This window comes from Pholcus phalangioides, unplaced genomic scaffold (genome assembly GCF_987345545.1).
Source record: "Pholcus phalangioides strain wild (caught in Gottingen) unplaced genomic scaffold, Ppha-v1.0 ptg000010l_1, whole genome shotgun sequence".
Classification (NCBI taxonomy): domain Eukaryota; kingdom Metazoa; phylum Arthropoda; class Arachnida; order Araneae; family Pholcidae; genus Pholcus; species Pholcus phalangioides.
The window spans coordinates 39304004-39331475 of record NW_028301603.1 but is presented as its reverse complement, the minus strand read 5'-3'; the positions used below and the strand labels follow the sequence as shown (position 1 = coordinate 39331475).

The 27472-nt window shown below is 43.7% G+C and overlaps 1 protein-coding gene across 1 annotated transcript; it reads right to left on the bottom strand.

Moving 5' to 3' along the window:
* Positions 1-707: 707 nt before the first annotated feature.
* Positions 708-26676, bottom strand: LOC149081443 (organic cation transporter protein-like). The gene is made up of 11 exons (XM_089238375.1): positions 26465-26676; positions 15482-15882; positions 12551-12654; positions 12248-12402; positions 6249-6417; positions 6005-6137; positions 2658-2770; positions 2329-2549; positions 1397-1593; positions 1116-1282; positions 708-980 (listed from the first exon to the last, which is right to left on the bottom strand). The coding sequence occupies exons 1-11, from the start codon at positions 26478-26480 to the stop codon at positions 761-763; spliced, it is 1896 nt and encodes a 631-aa protein (XP_089094501.1). The 5' UTR covers positions 26481-26676; the 3' UTR covers positions 708-760.
* Positions 26677-27472: the final 796 nt, after the last annotated feature.

Below are 27472 nucleotides of genomic sequence, written 5' to 3'. Positions count from 1 at the left end.
GCCCCCCAACACAATCTAACCCATAGGATCCTATGTTATACCCGTAGCTTCTACCACCCCCCCCCCCTGGAACGTTCCATTACCTCCAAGTTAACGCCCACGTTGGGAATCACTGGTTTAAACCATGTCGGTGAATACGGCCGTAAGGGCCGTATTCGCCAACACAGTTTAAACTGCAATCGCAGGTGAAAGGATTGCAGATCGAAACGGATTGGTTAAATTGAGGATTTTAACCAATCCGTGTCGATCGCTAATCTCTCTCTCTCTCTCTCTCTCACTAGGTCGCTCTTTTGGTCACTCACTGACGTTATCCGCTCACTCTTAGGCAACTCTTTTGGTCATTTACGTACTTGCACATGCTCCCACTCACTATTTTGGTGATCCACTGGCCTAGTTCCTCGCTCTTGTGGGCTATAAAAACTTTGCCTCCCTTCACCCATAATATTAACTTTCACCACCACGGATTCCTCAAATTCGTGGCCCCACTCCCTCCGGGGCTACAGCCCGCCAAGCTTCCTTATAAATACGCCAGGGTCTGTGTATATGGGCCTGAGTTAATCCTATATATGATGCTTTATCAATGATTTTCAACACCAAATCATTAGCACAGTCGATATATATTCGATTGTATCTTTAGATTTTTTTTTTCTCTTTTTTGAATGAAATGTGATGATATTTAATAATGATCGATATTAAGAAACAAATAATGAACACAATTCTACATTGTTTTTTTCATTAATTTACATTCGGCTCATTGTTCTCATGAACTTTGTTCCAAAGGTGGCTTCAGATCTGTCTGGAGGTACTGTTTCGGGATCTCGATTGTGATGTCTGTAATGTCCGCCGATGGTGCGTGAACCGGGTTCACGAAATTCATGTTCTCGCATACTTCGATGGTCGAGACGCTGCGTTCTTTGGCGAAAACCGGGTTGGAGAAGCCGATTATCTGGTTCCTTTCTGTGTTGCCAGACCTCCTCTTGCTGCAATAAAATAGAGGAGGACACAATTTTTGAGAAAACAAGATAACACGCTCACAACAAATACGTGTATTCGTTTGTTGTTGAAAGAATACGCAAAATTGTCAGAAAGAGGCTGTCAACAATTTTACAACTTACAATGAGAAACAGCTGAAGATTCCTTTCCCGATTTCGAATTTCTCCGACTCAGCTATCGTTTGTGGAAGCTCTCGGTTCAGAGTCTCTGGCAGGAAACAGGCCACGAATGAGGCGCATAGGCTCAAGACACCGAATATCAGGAACGGTATATGCTTCCCGTAGACAGCCTGAAACGATCAGAAGTTAGTTGATGGGTGAGATTTCACGCTAGTCTGATAATTTACATCAGCGGAAATGGACAGTAAAATTAGATGAGCTCTTTGTGAGTGATTGAAATTTACCAAATCCGCGATGTAGGGTCCAGCGAGGGAGAATGCGGTGCCGCTGCTGGCGCTCAGGCTCATCCCCAGCCCTCTGACTGGCGTCGGATAGAGTTCTGGAGCTTGTTGGTACAGTGACATGAAAGCCGCACTGGCACCGAGTTTTCCAAATACGGAAGCGATGACACTGATGATGTCACCGCTGCCACCTTCAACATCTACATAAGAAAATAAGAAATATTGATTACCGAAATTTATTGCTGAATCTATATTATGCAGGTTATCAATGAATCAAAGGTGGCGTGTTCTGAGTCTCTAGACTAGGGCCATATTATTTGAGTTGCATATCACCGATTAATCAGGTCATGGTCCCCCACATCGTGGAGCAGGGCTCCCTAGGCTGGGATCTTTAGCGGGCCAAAGACCAGATTTTTCACGGGCCCTTCTATATTGATTTTATAGCGTGGAAAGAAAAAATGATTAGAATTGTCTCGGGCTCCGAGGCTAGAGCCCTGCCAGCTCCACTCTTGTGGAAGTGGGGGGGGGGGGCATGAATCCGGTTTAAACACTCAGGCGTGGAAGTGGACTGATTATTCCACGAACCTTCTAGTCGCAGAAAGGAATCAACCGGTCCGCGGGCTTCCTACGGTGGAGACCCACTGACCTAAAAGGTGTGAAATATGTGAGCTACCAAAAGAGTGACTTAGAGACTGAGGCATATTTACGGAATGGGCGGATAAGTGGACTATATGCGGGGGGAGGCGAATTTGAGGAATCAGTGGTTAAGAAAACCATACTAGAATAGATAAAAGGCGGCAAAATTCGAAAAGCCGACAAACATCATAAGCCATAGATCCGCCTCTGATCCCAGATGATTACTTATGATGCCTTATGATACTAACTTCGCCCCATGACGCAAAATAAGAAAAGAAAAAAAGGGGATGATAACCAACCTTGTAGGCCTATCGTGAATACCGGCACCAGGCACGATAAGCTCGTCAGCGCAGCAGCACCGACCGTGCACCATTTCCTACCGTAACGCTGCATGACGAACCAAGCGACGCCATGACCGGGGAACTCGACGACCGACAGCAGGAAGAAGTTGAAGAACTCGCTGCCAAATAAGTTCTTGACGTTGACTTGAAGACCGTAATAGGCCAGTGTATTGCATGTCCTGCATTGAAAATGAAAGACATGTACAATACAATCATCGAAGATCCATGAAACAGGACAGTTTCATTTCATGTCTGGACCGTATACGAAATCGAAATTATTCACTCACCAAAGAAACAGCAAGATGAAGAATTTCTTGCGCAATTGCGGATACCTCACCAAATCGAAATAGCTGGCTTTCTCTTCCTCCTGCTTGTCTTTCTCCATCATTTCTCCAATCATCTGTGGAAGATAACACACTTGAGAAACATTTCAGAGGATTGAGAGAGATTTTACTCAGCCTATAATACATCAAGGAAAATGATTTCTCTGGATATATTATGTCGAGGGGTGAACTCGGAGGCGTCGACATGAATAAAACATTGATGGGGCTGAATGCTGCTTGTCGTCCAGTATATACGGGACTGACTCAAGTCTCTTTTCTTTATGCATTTTATGGTCTGAGAAAAATCTACCTCTGTACCGTTGCCACCTGGAGGCAATTTGCTGAAGTTGAGTTAGGTTGCAGTCTCTATACTTCCCCTTCAACACGATTCTTAAATAACATGAAAATTCAGGTATCTGCCACTTTCACTTCAAAATATGACAGGAAGATGGCAGCACCAATAGAACACAAAACATGCGTAACTCTGATCCCATAATCACAGTAGGGGCACATACTCTCAGAACACACGTTGCGGCATGTACTAAGATTCATTAGAAATTCCCCTGTAAAATGTTTACGGAGGTGTGTGCACGGTTAAGTAGTGGTTGTCCCTACATCAGCGCGTCACGCTACTGTGAGGGAATTAAGGAATGCAGGGTCACGTCTCTCGTGGTGTATAAGTTAGTGCACTTGCCCGGATTGCTAGAGGATCAGGGGTTCAACTCCAGGGGGAGACAGCAAACTGTGTTCCTCTCCTCGACATAATATAGAGCAGTCTCTTTCCTTGATTCATAAAATTATTTACCCATTACAGTAAAATGGGGTGAGATTATGCCACTGAGTGCGAGAATGTGCCATCCCGAGATTCAGAAAACAAATATCCTCTAATGCAGGGGTTCTCAAACTTTTTCCCACCCGCGGCGCCCCATTTCCCTATTCGATACTTATCCGCGAGCTCCGCCGGCTCCCCAGAGCTTTTTAACAAAGGATATTTTCAAAAAAAAAAACCTTTGTCAGGGTCACCGTTCCCTGACAAAGCTGACCTGACAAAGGTTGGAGGTGCGCTGCCAGGGCACCACGGTGCACAGTTTGAGAACCCCTGCTCTAGTGGCTTGTTATTAAAGTCATTAATTTTTCCGATTACCAGTGATTACCAGGAGATAATGATATGTTGGTACAAAGCGACAAGCGTTATCACACTTCTCTGTGATGAGAGCTCAGTAAAACCTTCACAATTTTTAATTGACAATTCACTGTTTTGTCAAACTCTTAAACCCCGCATAAAGTGATGGTTCCCGTGGTACCATGGTTTTACACGCACTGATAAGCAGGACCGGAACTAGAGTGGGGGGACTGCCCCGGGCGGTAAAATTTAGGGGCAGCTAAAATCCTACTTACGGCCCTGCTGGTAAGTAATACATTTTTGATTCACCTAGCACCCTGAAGGAGAATCTGTGAAGTTTCATTTCTGTGCCCTATTTTTGATTGTGAAACAAATGGCACTTTAAGTGAAAAAAAAAGTCCGCATGAGATGGGGTGAGATTGTGCCTCTCCCCCCCCCCCTTTTTGTTGTTTGTTGTACTGTAACCACTGTTCTTCGTTGTTTCAACGATTGGACGTGTGTATGTGAAGAAAACTGTTGTCGCTGGAGGTATCGTGGGTGGAAGGAACTACGTGGGCCGATGGCGCCACTGCAACCACAGCAGATTTCAATGTAGATGATTTCGTAGCCGTTTCATCTGAAGGGACAAATCTCTCTGGGTAAAATGCAAACCAACTTTAATGAAAGTGGGGAAAAGCTTGTGTGTGTTTCTCTCTCTCGTATGGTGAGGAAAGAGGAAATATTGGATTTGCGTGTGGCCAGATGAACTTTAGTATAAGGGCTATTAATAAAATACAGTCGAATCCCGTTATAACGAACGCCAAGAGACCGGAGGAATCACTTCGTTAAAGCGAAATTTCGTTATAAAGGAATTCCAGGTTACTTAGCATTGTTCCTATGTAAACCTATTTTGGGTATTAAAAAGTGTTCGTTAAAACGAGATTTTCGCTATAACGGTATTCGTTAAAACGGGATTCGACTGTATCTGCTTCCGAGGGGGGGGGGGTGTCAACTTTCAACTTAAAAAGGAGTCAACATTAACTGGAGTATTTCTGCTTCACAGGTAAGTGGTGTGTGGTTGTGTGCCACGATCGAGTTCATGGATGTTATCAATAAGAAAAAGAGGTGTCCTAATGTACTTCTATACATTAGGCTACCGTAGTAATGAAAACAAAAAATTAGTTTTATAAACGTGTTGGTCTTTCCTATCATAATATATGGATGTGAGAGCTAGACAGTACGGAAAGCATGAAGAAAAACAATTGATTCCTATGAACTTTGGCGCTGGAGAAGGGTGCTCCGAATTCCATGGACAGTATAATAATGTAATAATAATGTATGAATGTGAGAGCTAGACACTACGGAAAGCGTATAGAAAAATAATTGATTCCTTTGAACTTTGGTGTGCTAGAGAAGGGTGCTCCGAATTCCATGGAATGCTGAAAGGACAAATAAATCGGTTATCGAAGGAAGTCACAGCTAACTATTCTCTAGAAACAGAAGTCACCAAACAGAAACTATCTCATTTTGGACATATAATGAGTACAGAAGGCTCACTAGGAAAAATGATAATGCTTGGAAGAATGGAAGGAACGAGAGGAAGAGGCAGACCTAGCCATGGATGGATAGAGGAGGTGTTGTGTGCAAAGCACCGGAATGAAGTTGGCACAACTGAAGCATGCTGCGAATGCCAGACCAGCTTGGAGAGCCATGATCTATAGCAGCGGTTCTCCACCTTTATGAACTCGCGGAGCCCTTTTTAGTAAAAAAATTCAATGGCGGAGCCCTGTATGGCAATTTTTTAATTATTCATCAAAGTTACTTAGTTTTACTATTTAAAAAATATTTATAATTTTTTTTTTTTTAATTTTACTGGTTTCTTTTTATGTGCCTTGAGCGGCCGCGGAGCACCGGTTGAGAACCGCTGATCTATAGAGTCACAAGGAGTCGGAGTCGACTCGATGGTTCCTAACAACAGTGTACAAAAAAGAATACTTTTCAACCTACTCAATAATTAAAAATTGTTTTCTGCTTCGAAATAGGAAGCAGAGATGTGCCCCAATTGTACCGATTTCAGCCAATTATGTTGGTAAATGAAGAAATAGCAAAAAAAAAACCCTCAAAACCTGGTACAATCTCTTTTCATTTTACGGTAAATTGTTCCTATATTATGGTAAAAACTAATTGCAACAGGCATTCAATTACTCACTTTCAGCTGGTCCAAAACTTCCGGTGACTCGTGAGCTTTCCCTCCGTTTTTTTTGCTCACATCGCACAGAATGGAATAAGCCTCTTCGCAGCGGCCTTGCGATGCGAGCCATCTCGGTGACTCCGGTAAAATCCTTTTGTTGGGGGGGGGGGAATCCAAATATATATTTCATAATTCATTACATTTTCATTGTATTATATAAATAAATACACGGGATAATTTTCAATGGTTCATAGGTTCTTACTTCCAGGTCAGAAGCAAACAAAACGCCGCGACGGAAATCGAGATGCTCAACCCAATCCAGCTCTTCGTCAGCCACGCCAACAAGGGCAGCAGGCACAAGCCCGTGGTCCAGGCCGCTGTGGTGAATGCGTTCATCCTGGTTCTCATGTCAGCGCCAACAAGTTCCAATACTGCGGTGGGTAAAGAATATAATACATGGTCAATCAATCATTTATTTCACTCATGGGGCTGGGCTATTCGAAGGTTGGCGTATTGACAAGAATAAATTGAAGATCGGTATATACATGAAGTACTTATATATACATGCCTGCCCCTCTACCTCCTAACGCATATTGGAATCAGACGTACTCGAGGGGCGCATAGGGGTGCGGAAGAAATTTCGGAAGAAAATGCCTTTATATGTTATTATAATCAATTTATGCTAATTTCAATGCTATTTGAAGGTTAAGAGTTCACAAATTTTATCTTAAGAAATTCATTGCGACCCACCCTATAAGCCATATAATGATAAATCGCATAACAACCCATGGCCCATGGACCAAATATGGCCCTCGGGATAATCTGATGTGGTCCGCCACCTCAAACCTAATTTTGTAAAAATGAAATAAGTTGCACATGTTTTTACAGATCGCGTAAGTGGCCCGTGGCTCGATTACAGAGCATTTAAGCAGCCCATGGGGCATAGTTTCAGATCCTTCAACAGGGCTGAATTAATCTATATGAAGGTCCTAAGCACACAAGTGAGTTTTGTGCCCCCCCCCTCATCATCATCATCTTTACTTTTAACATTAAAGCATTACCCGAGACCCCATGTGACAACTAGATCTGTTTACAATTTTCAAGAATAAGTATGTAAATTGGTAAGCAGGTATTCGTAAGTGGGGAGGGGAGGGCCCGAATCGAAAAATCATTTCACTCGAGACCTATGATCCCACGGCTCGGGAGCCTCGAATGCCGGACAGGCCTCATCAGGCCTCATGACAATTTCATGTGCTTATAGTTTTGAAGAGAGTAAGTATGAAAATTGGCAAGCAGGTATTTTTAATTGGGGAGATGCTCAGGAAACTTATTTTTACCCGGGGGTTGGGGGCCTATGATGCTGCTGCTGATGAGACGGCTCTGGGCTTGCTTTATGGAAATATAGCAAAAAATTTCCCTCAATCCAAAAACTGAGCAATGGCACGAGTCCTTGTTCGCAATTAACTTAGTTTCTCTGCTTTTGTGTCGCCCTCAGGGCCGCAACTAGGAACTGAAATTTACCCTGTTACTTGGGCAGATCTGAACCCATTCTGGCACTCCCTGCCCCACATTTTTTAACGAAATAAAAGAGTAAATTCGCCACCCTTCCTGATCCCAAGCCAGGGTGCCAGACCCCCCAGGTTCCTGCCTCCCCCCCCCCTAGTTGCAGTCTTGGTTAATCTTTCGATAAAGATCTTCAACTGTGTGACCAAGTGCTTTTAAAAGTTTGGGATTTTCTACCGGATGGGGTTGATACCGTGGGGGGCATAGGCGGAAATAGACTTTGAAGTCTGGGGGTGGGGGCATGGTCATTATTGCTGGGGCGGCACGATGATGATGATGTCAATTCATGTATACATTAGATCAGCCGACTCCAAAAAATTTTTTGTAAATAAAATTGGTCTCTAGACCACTGGGCTAGAATTTATTGAACTTCCCTCTAGTTCTATTCAGGGCTGTCTCAACGTCATGGGCCCTAGGCTAGTAGGCCTGATGTGCTGGTAGTCCCATAATTAGCTGGAAAAAGTATAACACATATACCACATATTTACCACTTATCTTCGAAAGTCATTGTAATGTACGAAACCTCATGAGGAGTGATCACTTAATGGATATGTGTCCCCTGGGCGTGGCCCCTCGCAAGAGTGGGACTGACAGAGCAGCAGCCTGGGGGCCCAATATGATTCTCATAATTTTTTTGTTTTTTACACTATAAATTTAATATGTAAGGACCCATGAAAAATCTAGCCAGGAGATCTGCGAAAGACCCCACCCTAGGGGCCCTGTTGCAAAATATGGGGGGGGGTCCAGGCCTGGGGACTTAAGATGGCCCGGTTCTTATGGGTGCTGGATTCTGTAAGTAGTTACACTTCCCCCAACCATAGTTTATTTGAGACATATATGCTCAACCCATGGCCTGCGGGCCACATGTGGCCCTTGGAATCTTCTGATGGGGGCCCAAGACATCAAACTTAATTTTGTAAAAATGAATGAAGCAGCATATAACCAGGTTCCTTACATGACCCAGGCACATTCTCAGACCACTTAAGTGATCCGTGGCACATCTACAGATCATTTCAGTGGCCTGCGTCATATTTCCAGATTACTTGATTGTCCCATGGCGCCATTTTCAAACCAATGAAGTGGTCCATGCACTCTTCAAAAGGTTGAGCACCCTTGACTAAAAAGCTTCACACCTAAATGTTTTTTCTCAGCTCTCTCTGTGCCCCCCCCTTTCCTCTCTTTATTTTCTCCCGTGGCCCCCCCCTGAAATATCCCAGTACCACAAAGGGGCCATATGGCCCCCCGGTTGAGAACCACTGCTCTAGAGGACTTATCAACAGGTGCCCACAAACCAGGGAAAGGTTTTTCTCATTTTTGGCTTACTCGGTAAAGACGCCATTAAGAACATTAGATAATTTTACGAAGGGTGGTTGAGATGACGTAATACTAGAATGACCCCTAATGAGTGACAATGGACCCTTCCAGAAACTTTGTCTATGAGAGCCACAATGATACTATGCGAAAGAAACCGCGACGAATGCCAAATTTTAATTAATGAATTAATTTATAAATAAAAACGTACTTTTAGAAAATATGCACTTACAATTAACCTCCCCTTTTTCGCATTTAATTAGTATCAAATAAGAAAATTATAGAATGTTCATTATAAACTAGCAAAATGGAAAAACAAAAATAGTAAAGTTCAAATTTAATTAAAAATTTATATTCAACCGCCCACACACACACATAGATGACGCTAGTCACTACTAAAATTTCTATGAGGAAAAACGGTGTATATATATATATATATATATAATCAATTTATATTCATTAAAACACATGAGTGTTGTACCTTTTGATATTTGTTTTAGGCCGGGATTACACTATGAAAGTTTGATAAAAGTTATTTTATAAAACTTGAAAGATGCTACCAATAATATCATTGGTCGTATTTTCTCTAGAATGCAACCAATAATCCTATTGGGGGCATTTTTCAAGTTTTATAAAAGTACTTTTATTAAACTTTTATACTATAATTCCAGCCTTAGGCCGGAAGTTTCATAAAAGTTCATTTATAAAACTTGAAAAATACAACGATTAAGCTGGTCGGTTACATTCGAGCAAATACAACCGATCAGTTTATTGGTTGTATTTTTCAAGTTTTATAAAAGCACTTTTACAAAAATTGTATAGTGTATAATCCCGGCAATCAATACACTATAAAAGTTTTATAAAAATACTTCTATAAAACTTTAAAAATGCCACTAATAAGATTATTGGTTACATTCTAGAAAATCCAACCGATGATCTTATTGGTAGCATTTTTCAAGTTTTATATAAAAGGACTTTTATCAAACTTTTATAGTGTAATCCCGGCCTTACCGATCTATCACTAAGGACGTACGCAGGATCGACCTTTGGAGGAAGGGGTCACAAAAAGGAATCTCTTCCGGAGAAATTTCGAGTTACGCCAACCTTCAGCATTTAGATTAACAGAAATCGATTAAACAGCACATTAACGACATTTTTTTACAAAAGTATTTAAAAATATATTCGACTTTCCATTGTGTTGGGAGAGTGGGGTGGACATGGCGCCCCCACATCCTAAAACGACGTTAGTTCGTAGTGGTTAGTTTCATAACGCTACGGAGTTGCGTTCTTCTTCAACCTACGGGCTTCGTTTCTTCGACGTCTTCGTTACCGTGGAACCAGCGAATATCTACTGTGTTGCATCCTCGCTTTCTCCGGGATATCTAACAATGTTTCTTCATCTCCTGCCTGGTGTCTGGGTGTCAGCAAATGAAACTCTTGATGATGTCAGTGTTTCTTCCCCCCCCCCCCCACAGTGTTTACGTCTGCCCCAATCTTTGCCCCTTGTGTTCTTTTTTCAGATATCTTGTAAAAACAAGGTAAGTGGTTATATGTGTAAAACATGGGCAGAATCTTTTAAAAGATGAACTATTGAATGTTTGAATGTTTACAAAAATATGTATACAGCGTATACACAAGCGCACACCCACATTTTTCAAAATTCGTATACATATTTTGTATGGAGGATGTTTTTAGGCCCCTTGGATGTTTCAGAAACTCGCCTGCATCATAACCGGAGATCTCTCTCAGATGTTGGTGACAAGCCCTTTCTTTTTTTTTCGAAGTAGTTTCGAGACAGTTCCTTGATGTGGGTGGGAATACATGGACGACACCTTCAAATCTTTGTGCAGATTGGTTGAGGCAGAAAAATTTTGGTGCTCCAGAGAGTGAAGCGCCTGGGGAAGCGACTCTGGAATCGTTGTAGTTTGTACATGTTGCTCTTAGATGCAAAAATACTGAGCGATGTGAGTCCGTCATTATGACCACTTGACCACCACGGTAGGCGGGTCTGGTGCCAAGGGGGCGCTGCACTATAGGGGAGTGCAGAATTCACCTTTTAATTGCTCTTTCTGCATTGCCCGGGGGAGAGGGGCATCAAAATGTGCTCTTGCCCCTATAGCTGAAGAAGTCACAATCTACGGTCAAACTCGGTTATGACGAAACCTCGACAATAACGTCAATAATTGGCGACCCAGACTGACTCCCACAATGTTAATGGACCCTTCTTATAACGTCGATGAAAAGCGACCACTTCGGATATAACGATAATTTTTTTTTTTAGCTTTTGTTCTCGTTTCCCCAAGAAATCCCTAAGCACAGAACTGATCATATCCAGGGAATGAACAAGCTTAGAGCTGATTAATTCAGAGCCAGTCAACGTGTTAGACGTTCCCACTTGTTCATCGACATGACCAGCACACAAAACATTTCCGTTATTTTGCCTTTCTCGACTTTTCCTTATAAAAATGTCCCGTTTTTTTTTCCAACTAAGTTTCAATTCCTAATCTTTACTAGAATCAGAAATGAAGGTACTGTGAAAGCCACTCTTAATGGACACCGCTCAGATGCGGTCACCCCTCTTTTACTGCCAAATAATATAATGTCCCCTTTTACAATAAAAGTATGCATTTCAAACCCCTTATTAACGGTCACCCCCCCCCCTATTTTACGGACGAATTTTTTTGCCCCGTTGGTGTCCGCAAAAGAGAGATTTTACTGTAATTTGCGTAATTTATAAATTGTGTTTATATGACCTACATAAATATCCATCTTACATATTCGCCAAGTCCCCCCCCCCTCCCTCATGAAATACATTTTACCAGACTTGCTGTAATACTGTATTACTCGCCAAGGGTTATACACTGAAACCTGTCTAAGACGTACACTGTACGAGACGGAAACCTGCCTTAAACGGAATCAAAATATAGTCTGTTCAATGTTTAGTGCTTTTATTTGCACCTTTATAAAACGGAATATTATTTCAGTCTTTCGGCGTTTCGTTTCGTACAGATTTCCCAGTATTTGGCATTTTCGCCGGCATTTGACGTGCTTGTATCGCAATGTGTCCCGTATTAACTGATCCAATTTCCCGCATTTTCTTGATGCACCTTGATCACACAGAAATAAAAATTTCACGCACAGTCTCCTCTTTACTGTCCCGATTAAATTATTTCATCGAGAAAATGTCTTAAAAACGTCAACCTCGGTTGTAACGACAACTCTGTTATAACGACAAAATTTCGTGTGGAATCTTCCATCTGTGTCATTATAACCAAATCTGACTGTAGCTGCGACCCTGCTCGTATCCCACAAACCTCAACATTACGTAATGCGCAGTGCCAGCAGCGATCGAGATAAACCAACAAAAAACTATGCTTGGTAACTTACGTATAACGTAAGATGTGATGTACATCAGGCTTCCGCAACTCCCGTTTATGATCCTCAGTATCAGGAACAGGGTAAAGTCAGGTACGAAAACGGAAGTGATCTCCGTCAAGCCAATCAGGAGCACCAGAAACAGGAACGTCGGCTTCCGGCCGATTCTGAAATGCGTATCGAATTTTTGTAACAGAGGCTTCTGTATGCAGAATGAATTCAGAATTGAGTGAAGCAAAGACATTTAGACATAGACATTAGACACATATAACACAGACCCCCTTACATTTTAAGGAATAGAAGACGAAAACTGACCTGTCTGGCAACGACCCCATTATCGATGCCCCGAAAGCATTGCCGATGAAAACTGTACTGACGATCATGCTACTGTAGTGTCCATATTCACACACCAAATTCCACTGCAATAAACCAAGGGGGGAAGAGAAATATTCACTGATACTTGATCAAAACTTACGGGAGGAAAAACTGAGTGTGTGTGTGTGCCATATTTTGATTCTACTCCACCAACCAATTGCAATAGGCGCAAGAATTATGAAAGTAACTGTCCATTGGATGCAAATTTTGGCTTGGCACAGGGGTCTTCAACCTTTCCGAATCGCGAGCACCCGTTCAGACCCGGCACTAGAAAACCACTTGAGCGCAGTGCCAGAGGCGATTTATAGGTGAAAGGGGGGGGGGAATTAAGTTGTCCATGTGGCAAATTTGAGGGACGGACGGCCAACAAAATTGAAGTAGAATGGGAGAAGTGTGGGAAAAACATAAATCCGCCTCCGCCTAGACATCGAGGAACTTGTTCAGTGAGTGATTTGATAAGTGACCTATAGAGAGCAAGGGATCAGGTCAGTGAGCGTGGCCTGGAGAATGAGGGAGCATGTGAGCGACCAAAACAGTATGTAACCATGGGAGTGAAAAAAAAACGCTACGTGAGCATGGGAGTGAGCAAAAGAGGGACCTAGATAGTGCGGAAAATATGTGAGTGATCAAAAGAGTGACGTAGAGCAGAAGCATATTGACAGGCGGAAGGACTTAGCGGGCTATAGACTGGCCGGAAAATTTGAGGAATGAGTGGCCAAGAAAATTAGAGTGGAATGAGAGAAATTTGGCGAAATCGTAAATCCACCACTGCCTACGTATAGAACTAGGTCATTGAGATACTATGAGAAATGAGTGACCTGGAGAGTATGTATGCATGATAGAGACCAAAAAAGGGACATATAGAGCAAGGACCAGGTCAGTGAGCGCCCAAAAGCGTGACATAGACGGGAAGGGACGAGATCGTGAGCGACTTAAAGAGTGACAGAGAGAGCAAGGGATCCAGGCCAGTGCACGACCAAAAGAGTGACAGAGACCAGATCAGTGAGCGACCAAAAAGAATGACCTCGAGAATGTGCAAGCACGAAAGTGGCAAAAACAGTGCATGAGCATGGGAGGGAGCATGTGCATGGGAGTGACGAAGAAAGGGACATAGAGCCGAATCATATTGACAGGGAGGAGAGCTGAGCGGGCCATAACCCGGGACGGCAAATTCGAAGAATGAGACGCCAAGAAAATCAGACTAGAGTAAGAGAAATGCGGTAAAATTTTTACAGCCCACAGGCAGCGAAATCATAAATCTGCCTCTGTGCAGTGCCGTCTTAATGCACTGGCCTACCTAACTACTTTACCGCATACCAACTCAGGTCATATATCGCCATTAGGCAATTTCCAACCAATGGAGTTGGGTGGGAAATGAAGGATCCATCCACATCGGTGGTGGCCCGCTCTAGGTTCATTAGGTAAAGAACTTGCTTCAGACGTTGCACTAGCCTACCTGGGGGCCCTCAAGCGTAGAGATGGGTCTCATGATACAGGGAAACCTAGCTAAAATTTCCGCAAGTTTGTTCGCAAATAGTTAGGCTATAACATACCACTTCTAGCCAGATAAGAAGGCCCCAGAAAAACCATTCAGGTAGGCGTAAGACAGCATCGTCTTGCCTGTTCTGACTCTGGCCTATGCTCAAAGTGAGGGCAGCATTTTATGAGTTCTTTGGTGCAAACTCTTGAATGCGATGATTCAATCGGGGAAGGGGGGGGGGTGGGGTTCGATTAGGACCTCACGAGGTACGAAATTAGACGAACATCGAACATTATTGGGTGTTTAAGTGAGCACCGTGGTGCTTTCAAATATTTAAGGTCTTACTAGTTATAATTTTCTAAAGACCGCTTTTTTTAAGGGCAACGGCACCCTTCCTTGAACACAGAATACGTTTTACTACAACAAAAATCACTGAGTACGAAAACCATAATTAGTGATACGGGGTTCCAATTAACCCATCAAAACCCCCTTTATCATAACTGCCGATTCCTGCAGCGGTAGCGCTAAAATCACTAAATCACCAAAACTACTCATGAAAAATACATCATTGTATTTTTATAAATATAGCAGAGTTCCTGAGAGCCCGAAGTATATATGAATCACAAGTTTAACACATTGATAATTAGTCGAACTATTAATATTAATTAAATTAATTATTAATTAAATTTAATTAATATTAATGGTTCTATTAATCATCAATGTTAAACTTGTGATCAATACTTAAAACACAAATACTTGAAATCTGACCTTACAGTTGGCAACAAAACACGTAAATTGTCATCAAGGTCTTGCAGTCCTAGACCATTAAACTAGAAAGCCAACGAATCTTCTGTCCTTAGAGATCGTGCGCGACATACCAGGGGTCGTACCAGCACCTCGTAGAGATAGAAGGCGTCTGCACGCAGCTCGTGACGTCAGCAGGTAGTCCATTTTCCCTCAGAACATTCAGGAAGAAAAAGATTCCCTACTCGTGCCAGTATCATCGTTGTGTAGAAAAGGAAATAATATTGGGCCCAGAATTGGCGATTTCTATGCTCCACATCCAATCACCGTGCGGTATTTGTTGTGAGCCAACCAGGAAGATTCTACGCTAAAATAAGAAGAAGCGAAATAGGATGCTGTGATTCAAAATGTGGCAAACTTGCTAAGTAGTCTGAATGACGTTACAGATGAACTTGGCAACCCTAACAACATCTCTAGGAGGTGCTGGCCGTACACGGGCAGCCAGACCTAACTCAGATCAAAGCTCACGTTGCTGATGCTGCCACCAGATGCTACCTACCAGATCTCATTTTTGTGAGGGCCCATGCCTTAAGACGGCACTGCGTCTAGATAGAAATAAATGCAAATTATGTATTTTATTTTCTTACCCTGGTACTTGCAGTGGCGTAGTAGTTCGTGTCGTCGTAATTCCAGCCCTCGCTGCACGGCTTCGTGTCCCAACCTCCATCGTCCATGCTCAAGTTCCCCCCGGTGATGATGACGTTGGTGAAGTTGACGTCGTAAGCCGAGCAGAAAGGGTCGTTCTCGGGCCTCAGCAGCAGCATCTTCTCTTCGAGGGACAGCATCGAAGAGTTTTCCACCTCCGGGTTCCTACACCAGTGATCCGGGGTGGACGAGAGGAAAACGACCCCGAGCATGAACCAGGGTATGACGGTGACGGCCGGTAACAGGAACAGGCATATGAGGTTCTTCTGGTAGCGACCGAAATCTCCGGCCTGTTGCAGTACATCTTCGAACTGAAATGTCATCAAGGCTGCGCCTGATTCGGCTGGAAATACAATATTTAGGAGAGATTATAAGCGAGTTCATTAATTTATAAATCATGAACGAATGGGAAGGGGTGTGATCCAGAAAGTGGGATAATCACTGATCATAAAGGGGCCAAGGATTATGTCAAACATGATTCTTGGCTCATCATGCATCCCCCCCCCCCCCGGATCTAATAAAAACCAATCGCTGGAAGAAGTCATGTCTTAAAATGGATCATACACATATTCGCCGAGCCGGGTAAGTTACTCATACACTGTGAAACACGGTGAGTAAGGGTACGTCCATAGTGCACCGCTTCCCGCTACTCGCTTTACTGTTTAAACCGCGGCAGTTGTAGAAGGCGAGATGATCCCGCGCGATTCTAGCTGGCGGTGGTTATAGTGCACGACTCGCGGGAGCGTCTGCCTGCATGAGCAGTTGGCATCATGGAGCTATCACGTGGGGATCTATTGTGTGTGTTTTTGTTGACAACAAAAAATATTTATCATAAAATTAAACATGAAAGAATGACGAATGTACATGAAATGAATAGGACTCGCCTTGAAGTTGCAATGGGTTAGTGTAATCGCCAATTATAGTTAATTAATTGATGATAAATCAGCGATTTTTCGCTTTTAGTGCCACAACAAATTTTGGATTAGAAAAAACGAGAATTAATCGTTACAAAATTCCGTTTAATTTAGTTTTATCGTTAATTAGTTTATTAACGATAAAATTGAATCATGATCCATAATTAGTTAATAAACTAATTAACGATAAAACTAAGTCAAACGAAATTTTGATTAATTAACGATATCATTTTTATTATGTCAACTAATTAACGATTAATATTAACAATAATTAGTCGTCATAAAAACTCCGTTGGATTTAGTATGATCATTAATGATCCTTAATGCACTTATTATTGTCGTAACTAATTGACGATTAGTATTAGCAACAATTATCCGTCACAAAAACTTCGTTGGATTCAATATAATCGTTAATTAACCTTAATTAATGATTACTTAATGATATCGCTTTTATTATGTCATATCTAGTTAACGATAAGTATTAACAATAATTATTCGTCATAAAAACTCCAATTGGATTCACTATAATTGTTAATTTTCCTTAATTACTTAATGATTAACAATTTCGCTTTTATTATGTCATAATTAATCAACGATTAGTAATAACTATAATTAATCGTTACAAAAACTCCGTCGATTTACTATTCCACTATAATACGAATAACGAAACGAATACGAGGAACATATCCGTTTTAAAGTGCAAGCGGTGAGCCGGTCAAGCGAGAAAAAGAAATAATGATTAATTCCGGTTAAAGCGAGTAAAAGCAGTTTGAGCTGGTAAATGCAGGTAGGCGGGCGCAGTATGGCCACCCCAATGAGTTTTCACGATCTTTTTTCAGCCGCGATAAAGCGAGTAGCGAGAAGCGGTTCACTATGGACGTACCCTAAGAGATACTAACCGCCGGCTCGGCAAACATAGTTCGCCATACGGGGTTTCCCGAAGGGACCATTTATTTTCTCCTCAAAAAAAGAAAAATCAACTTTACATCTTAGGGGTCATTCAAGTATTACGTAAGCAGATTTTCAGCCATTTTTGCCCCTCCCCCCTTGTCAGCAAAAGTCAGCAAAACACTGACCCCCTCCCCTTCCTGTCAGCAAAATTTCGTCAGCAGCTTACAATATTTCATATCTTCAAAAAGGGGTGGTTGATGACGTAAGCAATCTTCAAACCCCCCCCCCCTCCCTCCCGTTCTCATCAAAAGTCAGCAAATCTGAAACCCCCCCTCCCCGATTCTGACGTAATACTTGAATGACCTCCTTACCCCAGAAACACGGTTCCATTTCTATGAATTTTTAAACTACTTAAGGATTTGAGGGACACCCTGTACTTGCACTACTGCACTTACTGCCAGTATATACGCAGAAGGTGAAATGAAAAATTCTCATAGACATGAGTGTCATATGGTACTACAGGCGCACGCATCCGGGAGGACGATCTTTCACCCAAGAGATCCGCAACAAGCGAAATATGCAAGGATGACGTCACTCTCCGCTACCATACGAAGGATTTAACAACTGGCTGTTGCCACGTCCTTTCAGTGAAAGGACGTGGGTTCTATTCCCCGCAGGGGCAGTTGAATTTTCTCTCTTTCCGAAATATATCTTCGCAACAGCCAGTTGTTAAATCCTTCGGAAGCGAAATATGGTAAGCAAATGGCCATCAGTATCCACCAGGGTTGCATAACCTTTTCAGTCCTCTGGCTACAAACATGGTGAGTAAACTAGCGTTAGTACAAACACGGTGAGTAAACTAGCGTTAATAGCCGGAGGACTGAAAAGGTTATGCAACCCTGGTGGATACTGATGGCCATTTGCTTACCATATTTCGCTTGTTGCGGATCTCTTGGGCGAAAGATCGGCCTCCCGGATGCGTGCATGTAGTACCATATGACACTCATGTCTATGAGAATTTTTCATTTCACCTGCGTATATACTGGCAGTAAGTACAGGGTGTCCCTTAAATCCGTAAGCTGTTTAAAAATTTGATGAATTCGTGTTTTGCGACAGAAAATTATTTTCGTAAAGAATTTTTTTTTTTTTTTTACAGAAAAATATTTAGTTCAGATTTTTGTCAGTAGAGGACGCTGCACGAAAACAAATAACAAAATTCCACAACGGGACCCTTCTTCTATCTCTTCTGTGTCTGAAACGTTCCCAAAGCTTCAGCCAGTGATTCGTGGCTGATGTAAAACAACTTCACCAATATCATCATCGTAATGAAGAACTTGCGTGAGCACCAGTGACAGTAAAATTCCGAACATGGGCCGTTAATCGTCGCACCCTTTAATGTTACAGGACTCTCATTTGCATACATTTCCAATGATGTGCTTTCGTGCAGCGCTCTCTATCAACGAAAACTAGAACAAAAATGTTTTGTCCTACCAAAAAAAGAAAACCTTCGTGAGAATTGCATTCAAATATACGAATTCCTTCAACTTTTATGAGTTTTAAACTAATTACGAATTTTTATGGGACGCCCACCATTAGGCCGCGTAGTTGGCCGTTGGGATTTTTTTTTTTGCTCGATGCGGACTCTATTACGTATATTTGCATAACCTTGTGGTCATGCCTGGGCATGAAGGCCTTCGATCAGCGTACGGTCATCTTTATACGAATGCGAACCTCTGTGGAAGAGCCACCTAACGAGATGTCTGTGAAGTTTTCGGCTTGCATTTTGCTTCCCGTTCAACTTCGACCTGACCAGACCAGAATGGAATTTTAAGCCGATTCCCATTCTGTGTGTTTGGGACGACTGTCACCATACAAAGTGGCCAGGAAGGCCTATGAAGAGTTGAAAGAAAAACAGAAGTGTTTAACTCTTCGAAATTGCGGGAACGATATTTACGTGCTCGAATGACATGGCGATTTTCAAATATTTACTTTATTTGGTATACCGTCCGCTTCATAATTGATGGGAACATTTATAGTGATTGACTGTTTAGATAGTTTATTTTGTTATAATATTGAATCTTTTGTGCGTTAGGAGCGTTTGTTGGATATATTCGTTGCGTAGAAATTAATCACGAGTAGGGCTCGGATTTTCGTGCCCGTAAAGATGAAACGTGATTACTGTGTGATCGGTAAATTCAGGTTTTTTTAACCTACGTTTCGTCTTTAGGGGATAAGAATCCGGGCCCCAATCATGAGGCGATTCGATGGTGCTGTTTTTTATTATTATTGTTATGGGCTGCACTTATCTCTTTCAGGTCCTACATGCACAAACTTGCGGGTTGCTTTTTCTCGGTTTACAGGGGGGGGGGGCCCATGCACATTCCGGAAATCCTCTCGGGAAAAAAACTGATCAGGCCGACCTGTAGTTATTTTTTCCGGATTTCAACCTGAATACTCCTTTTACCACACACGTTCCGGAATTGACTACCGGAAATGAAGGCGCCATCTATCGGTTGTCGTCTCAGGTTTCTTCAAGGGGAAAAGAACTTATCAGCCGAACCGACAACAGTTCCAGCTCTCTTTCTTGAGCCAGTGAATGAATTTACCGTGCGGTCAGTTTCATATGAATGGGAACTTGTACGGAAATGCCACCTAGCGAGGTATCCATGAACTTTAGTTTCGTTTTCTGTCCAACTTTGAAATTGAGTAAACGGTAATTGCGTGTGTCCGTGTATAGCATAATATGGAAATAAATGAAAAGGTGAACAAAAGGTAACACAGGGTTAAGAAACACTGGCTTAGATAATACACTCAAGAGCCAAAAAAAAAAAAACTGCTACACCTGCCTAATATCGTGTAGGGCCCCCGCGAGCCCGCAGAAGTGCCGCAACACGACGTGGCATGGACTCGACTAATGTCTGAAGTAGTGCTGGAGGTAATTGACACCATGAATCCTACAGGGCTGTCCATAAATCCGTAGGAGTAAGAGGGGGGTGGAGATCTCTTCTGAACAGCACGTTGCAAGGCATCCCAGATATGTTCAATAATGTTCATGTCTGGGGATTTAGGTGGCCAGCGGAAGTGTCTAAAGTCAGAAGAGTGTTCCTGGAGCCACTTTGCAGCGATTCTGGACGTGTGGGGTGTCGCATTGTCCTGCTGAAATTGTCCAAGTCCGTCGGAATGCACAATGGACATGAATGGGTGCAGGTGATCAGCCAGGATGCTTACGTACCTGTCACCTGTCAGAGTCGTATCTAGACGTATCAGGGGTCTCATATCACGCCAACTGCACACGCCCCATACCATCAAAGAGCCTCCACCAGCTTGAACAGTCCCCTGTTGACATGTAGGGTCCATGTATTCATGAGGTTGTTTCCATACCCGTACACGTCCATCAGCTCGAAGCAATTGGAAGCGAGACTCCTCAGACCAGGCAACGTGTTTCCAGTCCTCAACAGTCCGATGTCGGTGTTGTCGGGCCCAGGCGAGGCGTAAAGCTTTGCGTCGTGCAGTCATCAAGGGTACACGAGTGGGCCTTCGGCTCCGAAAGCCCATATCGATGATGTTTCGTTGAATGGTTCGCACGCTGACACTTGTTGATGGCCCAGCATTGAAATCTGCAGCAATTTGCGGAAGGGTTGCACGTCTGTCACGTTTAATGATTCTCGTCGGTCCCGTTCTTGCATGATCTTTTTCCGGCCGCAGCGATGTAGTAGATTTAATTTTTTACCGGATTCCCGATATTCACGGTACACTCGTGAAATGGTCGTACGTGAAAATCCAAATTTCATCGCTACCTCGGAGATGCTATGTCCCATCTCTCGTGCGCCGACTATAACACCACGTTCAAACTCACTTAAATCTCGATAACCTGCCATTGTAGCGGCAGTAACCGATCTAACAACTATGCCAGACACTTGTTGTGTTATATAGGCGTTGCCGACCGCAGCGCCGTACTCTGATTGGTTCCATATCTCTTTATTTGCATACGCCTGCCTTTACCAGTTTTTTTGGCTCTTCAGTTTACATGCCTTTGAAAACCCATCTTCCGCGGGCCAAATGTGGCCCTGGGAGTCATCTGATGTGATCCGTGACGTTAAAGTAAATTTTGTAAAAAAATGGACAAAGCGTCATTCAAGTGGCCCGCGGTGCAGCTCTGCAACATTCAAGTCAGTGTTTCTCAACCGGACCCTGACATCCGTCAAACACTCCTGTGAGTGGTTTCGTTGTTTCATTTTTTACCCATTTGCATCCCCATTAATCGTGTGTGTGTATGGCCGGGCCTTTCACAATCACGGAAATAAATAAGTAAATAAACCGGACCGCGACCTTTTAAAGGTCGAGAACCACTGACTTTGGCCCTATATTTGGCCCCCATTTTCACTTCGCCTAAATGGCTCGTGGCCAGAAGCGGATTGAGGTCGGTTGAAGCCCAGGCTGTCAACTGAAATATTGGGTCACTTAAATAAGAAAGAAAAAAAGGTGGTTTTTTCGGGGATACAGTACTCACGACGGTACTCCTGACGTTGAAAATCTGCCCCTAACCGTGCCACATTCCTAGATTACTTAAGTGACCGGGACACAATTTCAGATGCAGAACATTCTTGACCCGCGGCACATTGTCAATTCTCTTGAGTGGCCCTTGACACATTTTCAGTCCCCTTTCAGCGGCCCGCGATACAGTTGCAGATCACCTAAGTGGCCCGCGATGAAGTTCCAGATCACTTAAGTGACCCGTGGCTCATATACAGATTACTCAAGCGACCCGTGGTACAGTTTCAAACCAATGAAGTGGCCCATACTCTCCAAAAGGTTTTGCAACCTAGGCTTGGATGGATATTTAAGTATTATTATTTTCAGTATGTACTCCACCCCCCCCCCCTCTCGGTTGACTTCTATGAGGATGTTTATTAATCGACTATACATTCAAGTGGCCAATCTTGCCATTCTCTAAACGGAATTCTCATAGTGGAGCGAAGAGTTACGAGTTGCAAGAACTGTGACTAGGGAGAAAAAGCATAGAGTGTGGAGGAAGAGAGATTTGTTCCGCACATAGTAGAGGAGGAGGAGGATAGAGAGTAAAATGGCAATAGATGTTCTGAAATCTATTTTTGTTATGGTGATGATGATGATCCCTCCGCACAAGAGGGAAAGAAGGAAAAACAAGGGGGAGAAACACGAACCAATCAGCAGATAGCGAAAATCTGCGGATCGAGGTGAAAACAACCAGGTTTGTCTCAAATCACGCTCCTCGTTCAGTGGCCTCTTTCTCTCTTTTGCCTGGCTTATCGAGAGTAAGTGCGGTGTAGAACAAAACCAGTATATCTTGGTCGTCGCGCTATTTGCGTCTCCTAAGTAGAGAGCTAATGATAGAGGAATATGTAGGGGATTCTCACCGAAAATTCAGCGCTATTCATTTGACCGACGAACAATATACTGATAACTGCTCAGCACGAATGATAGAGCAAGTGTGGTGAGCGAATGAACGAGGAAGCAAAGTGAGTGACAAAATCAGCCAGTGAGTTACCGACTGGGCGAGTGAGTGGGTGGTAGAGTGAGTTGATCAAGTCAGTGAGTGAGTGACAATGTGAGTGATTGAGTAACTGGTGGATTTTTCTAACTCGTTCACTTGCTCTTTGCCTTACATGCGCACTCACTTCCTCCATTGCTATTTGTTCAGTAACTCGCTCACTTTCTTCATTGTTCACTTGCTCGATCATTCACTTTCCCCCATCACTCATTTGCTCGCTCACTTCCGCGATTGCTAATTTGTTCGCTTACTCAACTCACTTTCTCCATTGTTCATTTGTTTGCTTACTGAGATCGCTCACTAACTCCCTCACCTTCTCATTTCCTAGGTGACTAAAGCCCCGTTCACATGGGAAATATAAAAAAGCATTTTCACCCCAATGACTGCTTTCCATTTCTTTCCTTTTACGAAGGAAAAAGTGTCGTCAAGCGGGTGCTAGAACTCCCAATGTTGCCGCAATATTTGCACATGTGTAACGGGGATTTAACAGTTGTCAATGAACTTTCTTTTCAGTGAATTGTATGGCAATGAATTGTTGCCGGCGAATTTTCCGTACAAACAAGATTTGGGGATATAAGATGCTCGATACTCGAATTAACGGAAATGGAAAGAGTTCGTGACACAGTCTAAAAGCGTATCGCGGTTTCTTTTATCCTGTCCCAACGGACAGCTTAAGACAAAAAATGTACAGATGGCAGCATATATCCAGCAGTTGCATATCCCCGATGTCACTTGATTTGATCGTCCAGATTAGTTACCAAAAGACTATTCGTGAATGGGTTTAGGTGATTAAGCAAAGGATGAAGATACTGACTTGATACAGCATCCGTGAAGATTTCGCATCTTTTCGACTCAATTTTCATGCCCCCACCCACCCCGAATCATTTCCATTAAAAAACAGATGGCAGCATTCTAACAAGCATTACAAATGCAACGTCATAGTAGGCAAAATGCCCAACGAGGTGGCTGAGAAAAAGATGCCTCCCATAATAAATATGGATGTCATATTTCAAAAATACAGCAACCCAATTAAAAATGCAATTTCAAACAATATATATATACATGATGAAATATTATGTAATGCCCATAAGCCCATAAAGAATAGCTATGATTGTCTTATTCTAAGCATGGATAGCTTCTCGCTTTACCTCAACATGGTCATCGCATTTTTTTTAAACGTGTCAATTGTGTTGCAATTAACTACCTCCGGGAAGGAAGCTATTCCATTTATGGGATGGCAGCACTGCACATAAAAACCCTTACACACAATAAGAAACTTAACGTTAGGTTCACAACACTTACGCGCACATTCCGGCATGTACCAGCTCGTTAGAAATTCCGTAGAGGAATGTGGACAAGGTGCATGTGCGGTTTAGAAGTAGTAGCTCAAGAGCCCCTGTGAATCGAGTGTCGGTCATGACTCATAGCTCAAGAGCCCCTGGCTGTTTTGTGAATTTGTACGGCCCATCTAGGAAGCCCCATGCGAATCAAGTTTGGGTCAGAACCCCCTCAGGTTTGGAATCTCTGGACAGGGAAAATAACGATTGCATCATGATGCGACGGAGTGAGGATGAAGTAGATGCAGGGACAGCCAAGAGCCTCGTTCTACATCAGGTGGGGAATATACGGGATGCATCGATATTTTGTCTCAGACTTTCCGTAAGGCAGGGTTCACACTGGCGCGATGCAGCATACAACTCTGCGCGGATTGGTTAAAACCCGGAATTTCAAGTTTTTTAACCAATCCGCTCGAGCTGCATCGCTTGCCTCATCGCGCCAGTGATGGTCGCCAGCGGTGCTGTTGCGGAGGACGCTAGGACGGGCATCATCAGAGAGCTGAAAGAACTTCTGAAGAGTGCCAAGAACGATCGTGGGAACCGGAAACACAAGTCGTTGGGAAGCTGGAAGCGCCACGAAAAAGGCCACCTGTGGAGGGTATGCTCAGTCGCAGCTACCGGTGCGGAAGATGACCATGCCGAGTGTACCACGTCTCACAGCTGCACGAAGGAGACCACGGACTCCACGTAAGAGGCGAGATCCGTGGACTGCCGTGTAGGATGGTCATTGACACCGTAGCCAACGTGAGCATCGTCAGGACGGACCTGACTCGCGGCAAATTCTAGCAACGACTTCTCTACGTACCAACATCGCTGACGCTGCAGACAGTCACAGGACAGAAAATGACTGTGCGAGGTAAATTGAGAGTGTCACTGAAGTTCGCCACGGTCACCTACCAACACACCGTCTTCGTGGCAGACATAAGGGATCCGTGCATCATCGGAGCGGGTTTCTTGAGGGAACACGGAATTTCCTTGGACGTGAGGAATGACCAGTTGCACACGCCGAAGGAGCGTATCGCCCTGCTCGGATGTGGTCGTAACCTAGAAACCTTGGTCGTAACGAAGTACCTCCAAGGAAAGTGATGGACATTCCAGAAGCAGAAAAAGAGTGCATCGCCGATGCAGACAAGACCAATGGCAGGACCGGAGAGCTGTTCTCTCACGAGAGTGAGATGACATGAAGAGGACGGTCCAGCCTCGTAAAGAAAAAGCGCATGGAAATGCCGACGCCCTGATGAGAGAAATAGGTCCACAGAACCGCCGTCGTTGCCTCAAGGCGGAAGAGAAGTACGGGCCGGTGAATCCTGTAGTGAGACGGATAACATCTCAAGTGACGATCCTTGGAACCACGAGAACACCAGGAGGGCCCAGCTAGAAGATTCCGACATACGACCGATCATGGACTTGAAGGAATCCACCGGGAATAAACCAACATGGCAGGATGTCGCCTCTTCCAGTCCGACGACCAAGAGATACCACTACTTCACCAAACACCAACTCTGGCCATATCGCTATATTGCAATTTACTGCCATTAGTGAGATGGGTTGGAAGTGAAGGCGCTGTCTATCGGTGGTCGCCTCGAGATCGTTAGGGGAAATATCTTATCTACATCCTCCCTAGGGTTCGAACCCGCTACCCCGACAGCAACTTTCGCGATGGTAGACGAGCATCTTACCACCATGCCACTCGGGCACACCAAGAGATACTGGGCGCTATGGGACTCTCTGGAGATGAGAGATGGCGTGCCGTACCGCAAATGGGAGTCGGAGGACGGGAAAACGTTCAGATGGCAACTCATCCTACCAGTGGAGCGGAGAGATACGAGTTTCAAGACTAGCGACTAGGAAGAACAAAATGCATAAGGGGTGGAGGAAGAGACGTCGGAACATACTGAAAGAGAATAAAGAAAATGGCCGGTGGGGTTCTGAAATTTAAGGGCATGATGATGATGATGATCCCTCCGCAGAAAAGGGTAAGAAAAAAAAGGAAGAAGCGGTACAATCAGTATAGATGGCGAAAATCAGCAGATCGAAGTGAAACAAATCAGTATTGTCCAAGTCGCGCACGCCTCGTTGAGTGGCCTCTTTCTCTTCTTTGTCTGGCGGCTCGAGTATGTGCGATGTAGAACAAAACAATACAACTGTTCCATCGTTGGCCTCTGTTATGCACTCCCGTGCCTCGTGGTCGCCTCACTACGCGTTCGGCCTAAGACAGTGAAGGTTCGTTACAAAAGTAAAAAGTAGACATACCTCTCGACTTCCCCATGTTGTCTTGGTGGATGGCAAAGAACAAGTTTCGATATGGATCACTTGAAATACAACACTTCTGGCATCACCGATGTACTTATTACGGAACCGTTCAAGAAGCCCGCCCCGAGAATTTGGGTATGTCGTTGGATCGTGTGAAAATACGCTGGAGTCTATTCCATGGTCTTCGTTCGTCTCTTGTTTTTACTCGGAGTGGTTGTGGTTCACTTCACTCGCACACACACACACACACACGAGGGGACCACTCTGTAGTACACGCACGCGCACATTACGAGGGTGTATCCACAAGCCGCTGCGTCAACATATCCGATATCCGTCCAATTCGAAGATGCTATAAAGGTAAATAAGTAGTCAACAAAAACCGGATCTTCGTCACAAGGAAAATAAATCGCTTCAACTTGAAAAATAAGATCTTGCTCAAGATGATTACACACCTGACTATGAACGGGTAAATATTTCGTAGAAAATCTCGTAGATGTGGTTTTGCATCGGACAAGTGGGGGGGGGGGGGTGTGGGGGTTAAAAAAACTCACGTTCCACCTTACTCAACGTGAAATTGATGCCCTCAATAAAAAAGGGGGGGCAAGAAACGTTAACACATATAGACCGTGGATTTGACATCACGCTTGCCCTCGTCGTGACTTTGCTCATTTTTGTCGCACCACGGTCATTTTCTGCACACGAGGGCTAATTAGACCGGGACCTACAATTTATTGCCGATTCCGAACGGCAGGCTTGTTTTTTATACTCGTCGAGAGGTTGGTGCGCTAACCCCTCGATGGGGGACTCACTGCGGTAGCAATTTTGTGCTTCGGTCAAGTCGTCATTTTTTGTTGTACCCCTATGTCAGGAAAGTTTTCTGACAAGGACGAACCGGGTATCGAACTCGCGACACCTCTAAACATCCTTTGGTACTTTAGGCGAGTATCTTATCGACCGGGCTACCGCGACTTTGCAAGCAAGCATTTATTAGTCACTGCTGTGTGTCAC

Bases quoted from the DNA above. Each gene is read 5' to 3' on its own strand.
- LOC149081443 (XM_089238375.1), bottom strand. The intron at 2,771-6,004 runs GTGAGTAATTGA...TATCTTCCACAG, and splicing joins AAGTTTTGGACCAGCTGAAA to ATGATTGGAGAAATGATGGA. The intron at 981-1,115 runs GTAAGTTGTAAA...ATTTTATTGCAG, and splicing joins ATCTTCAGCTGTTTCTCATT to CAAGAGGAGGTCTGGCAACA.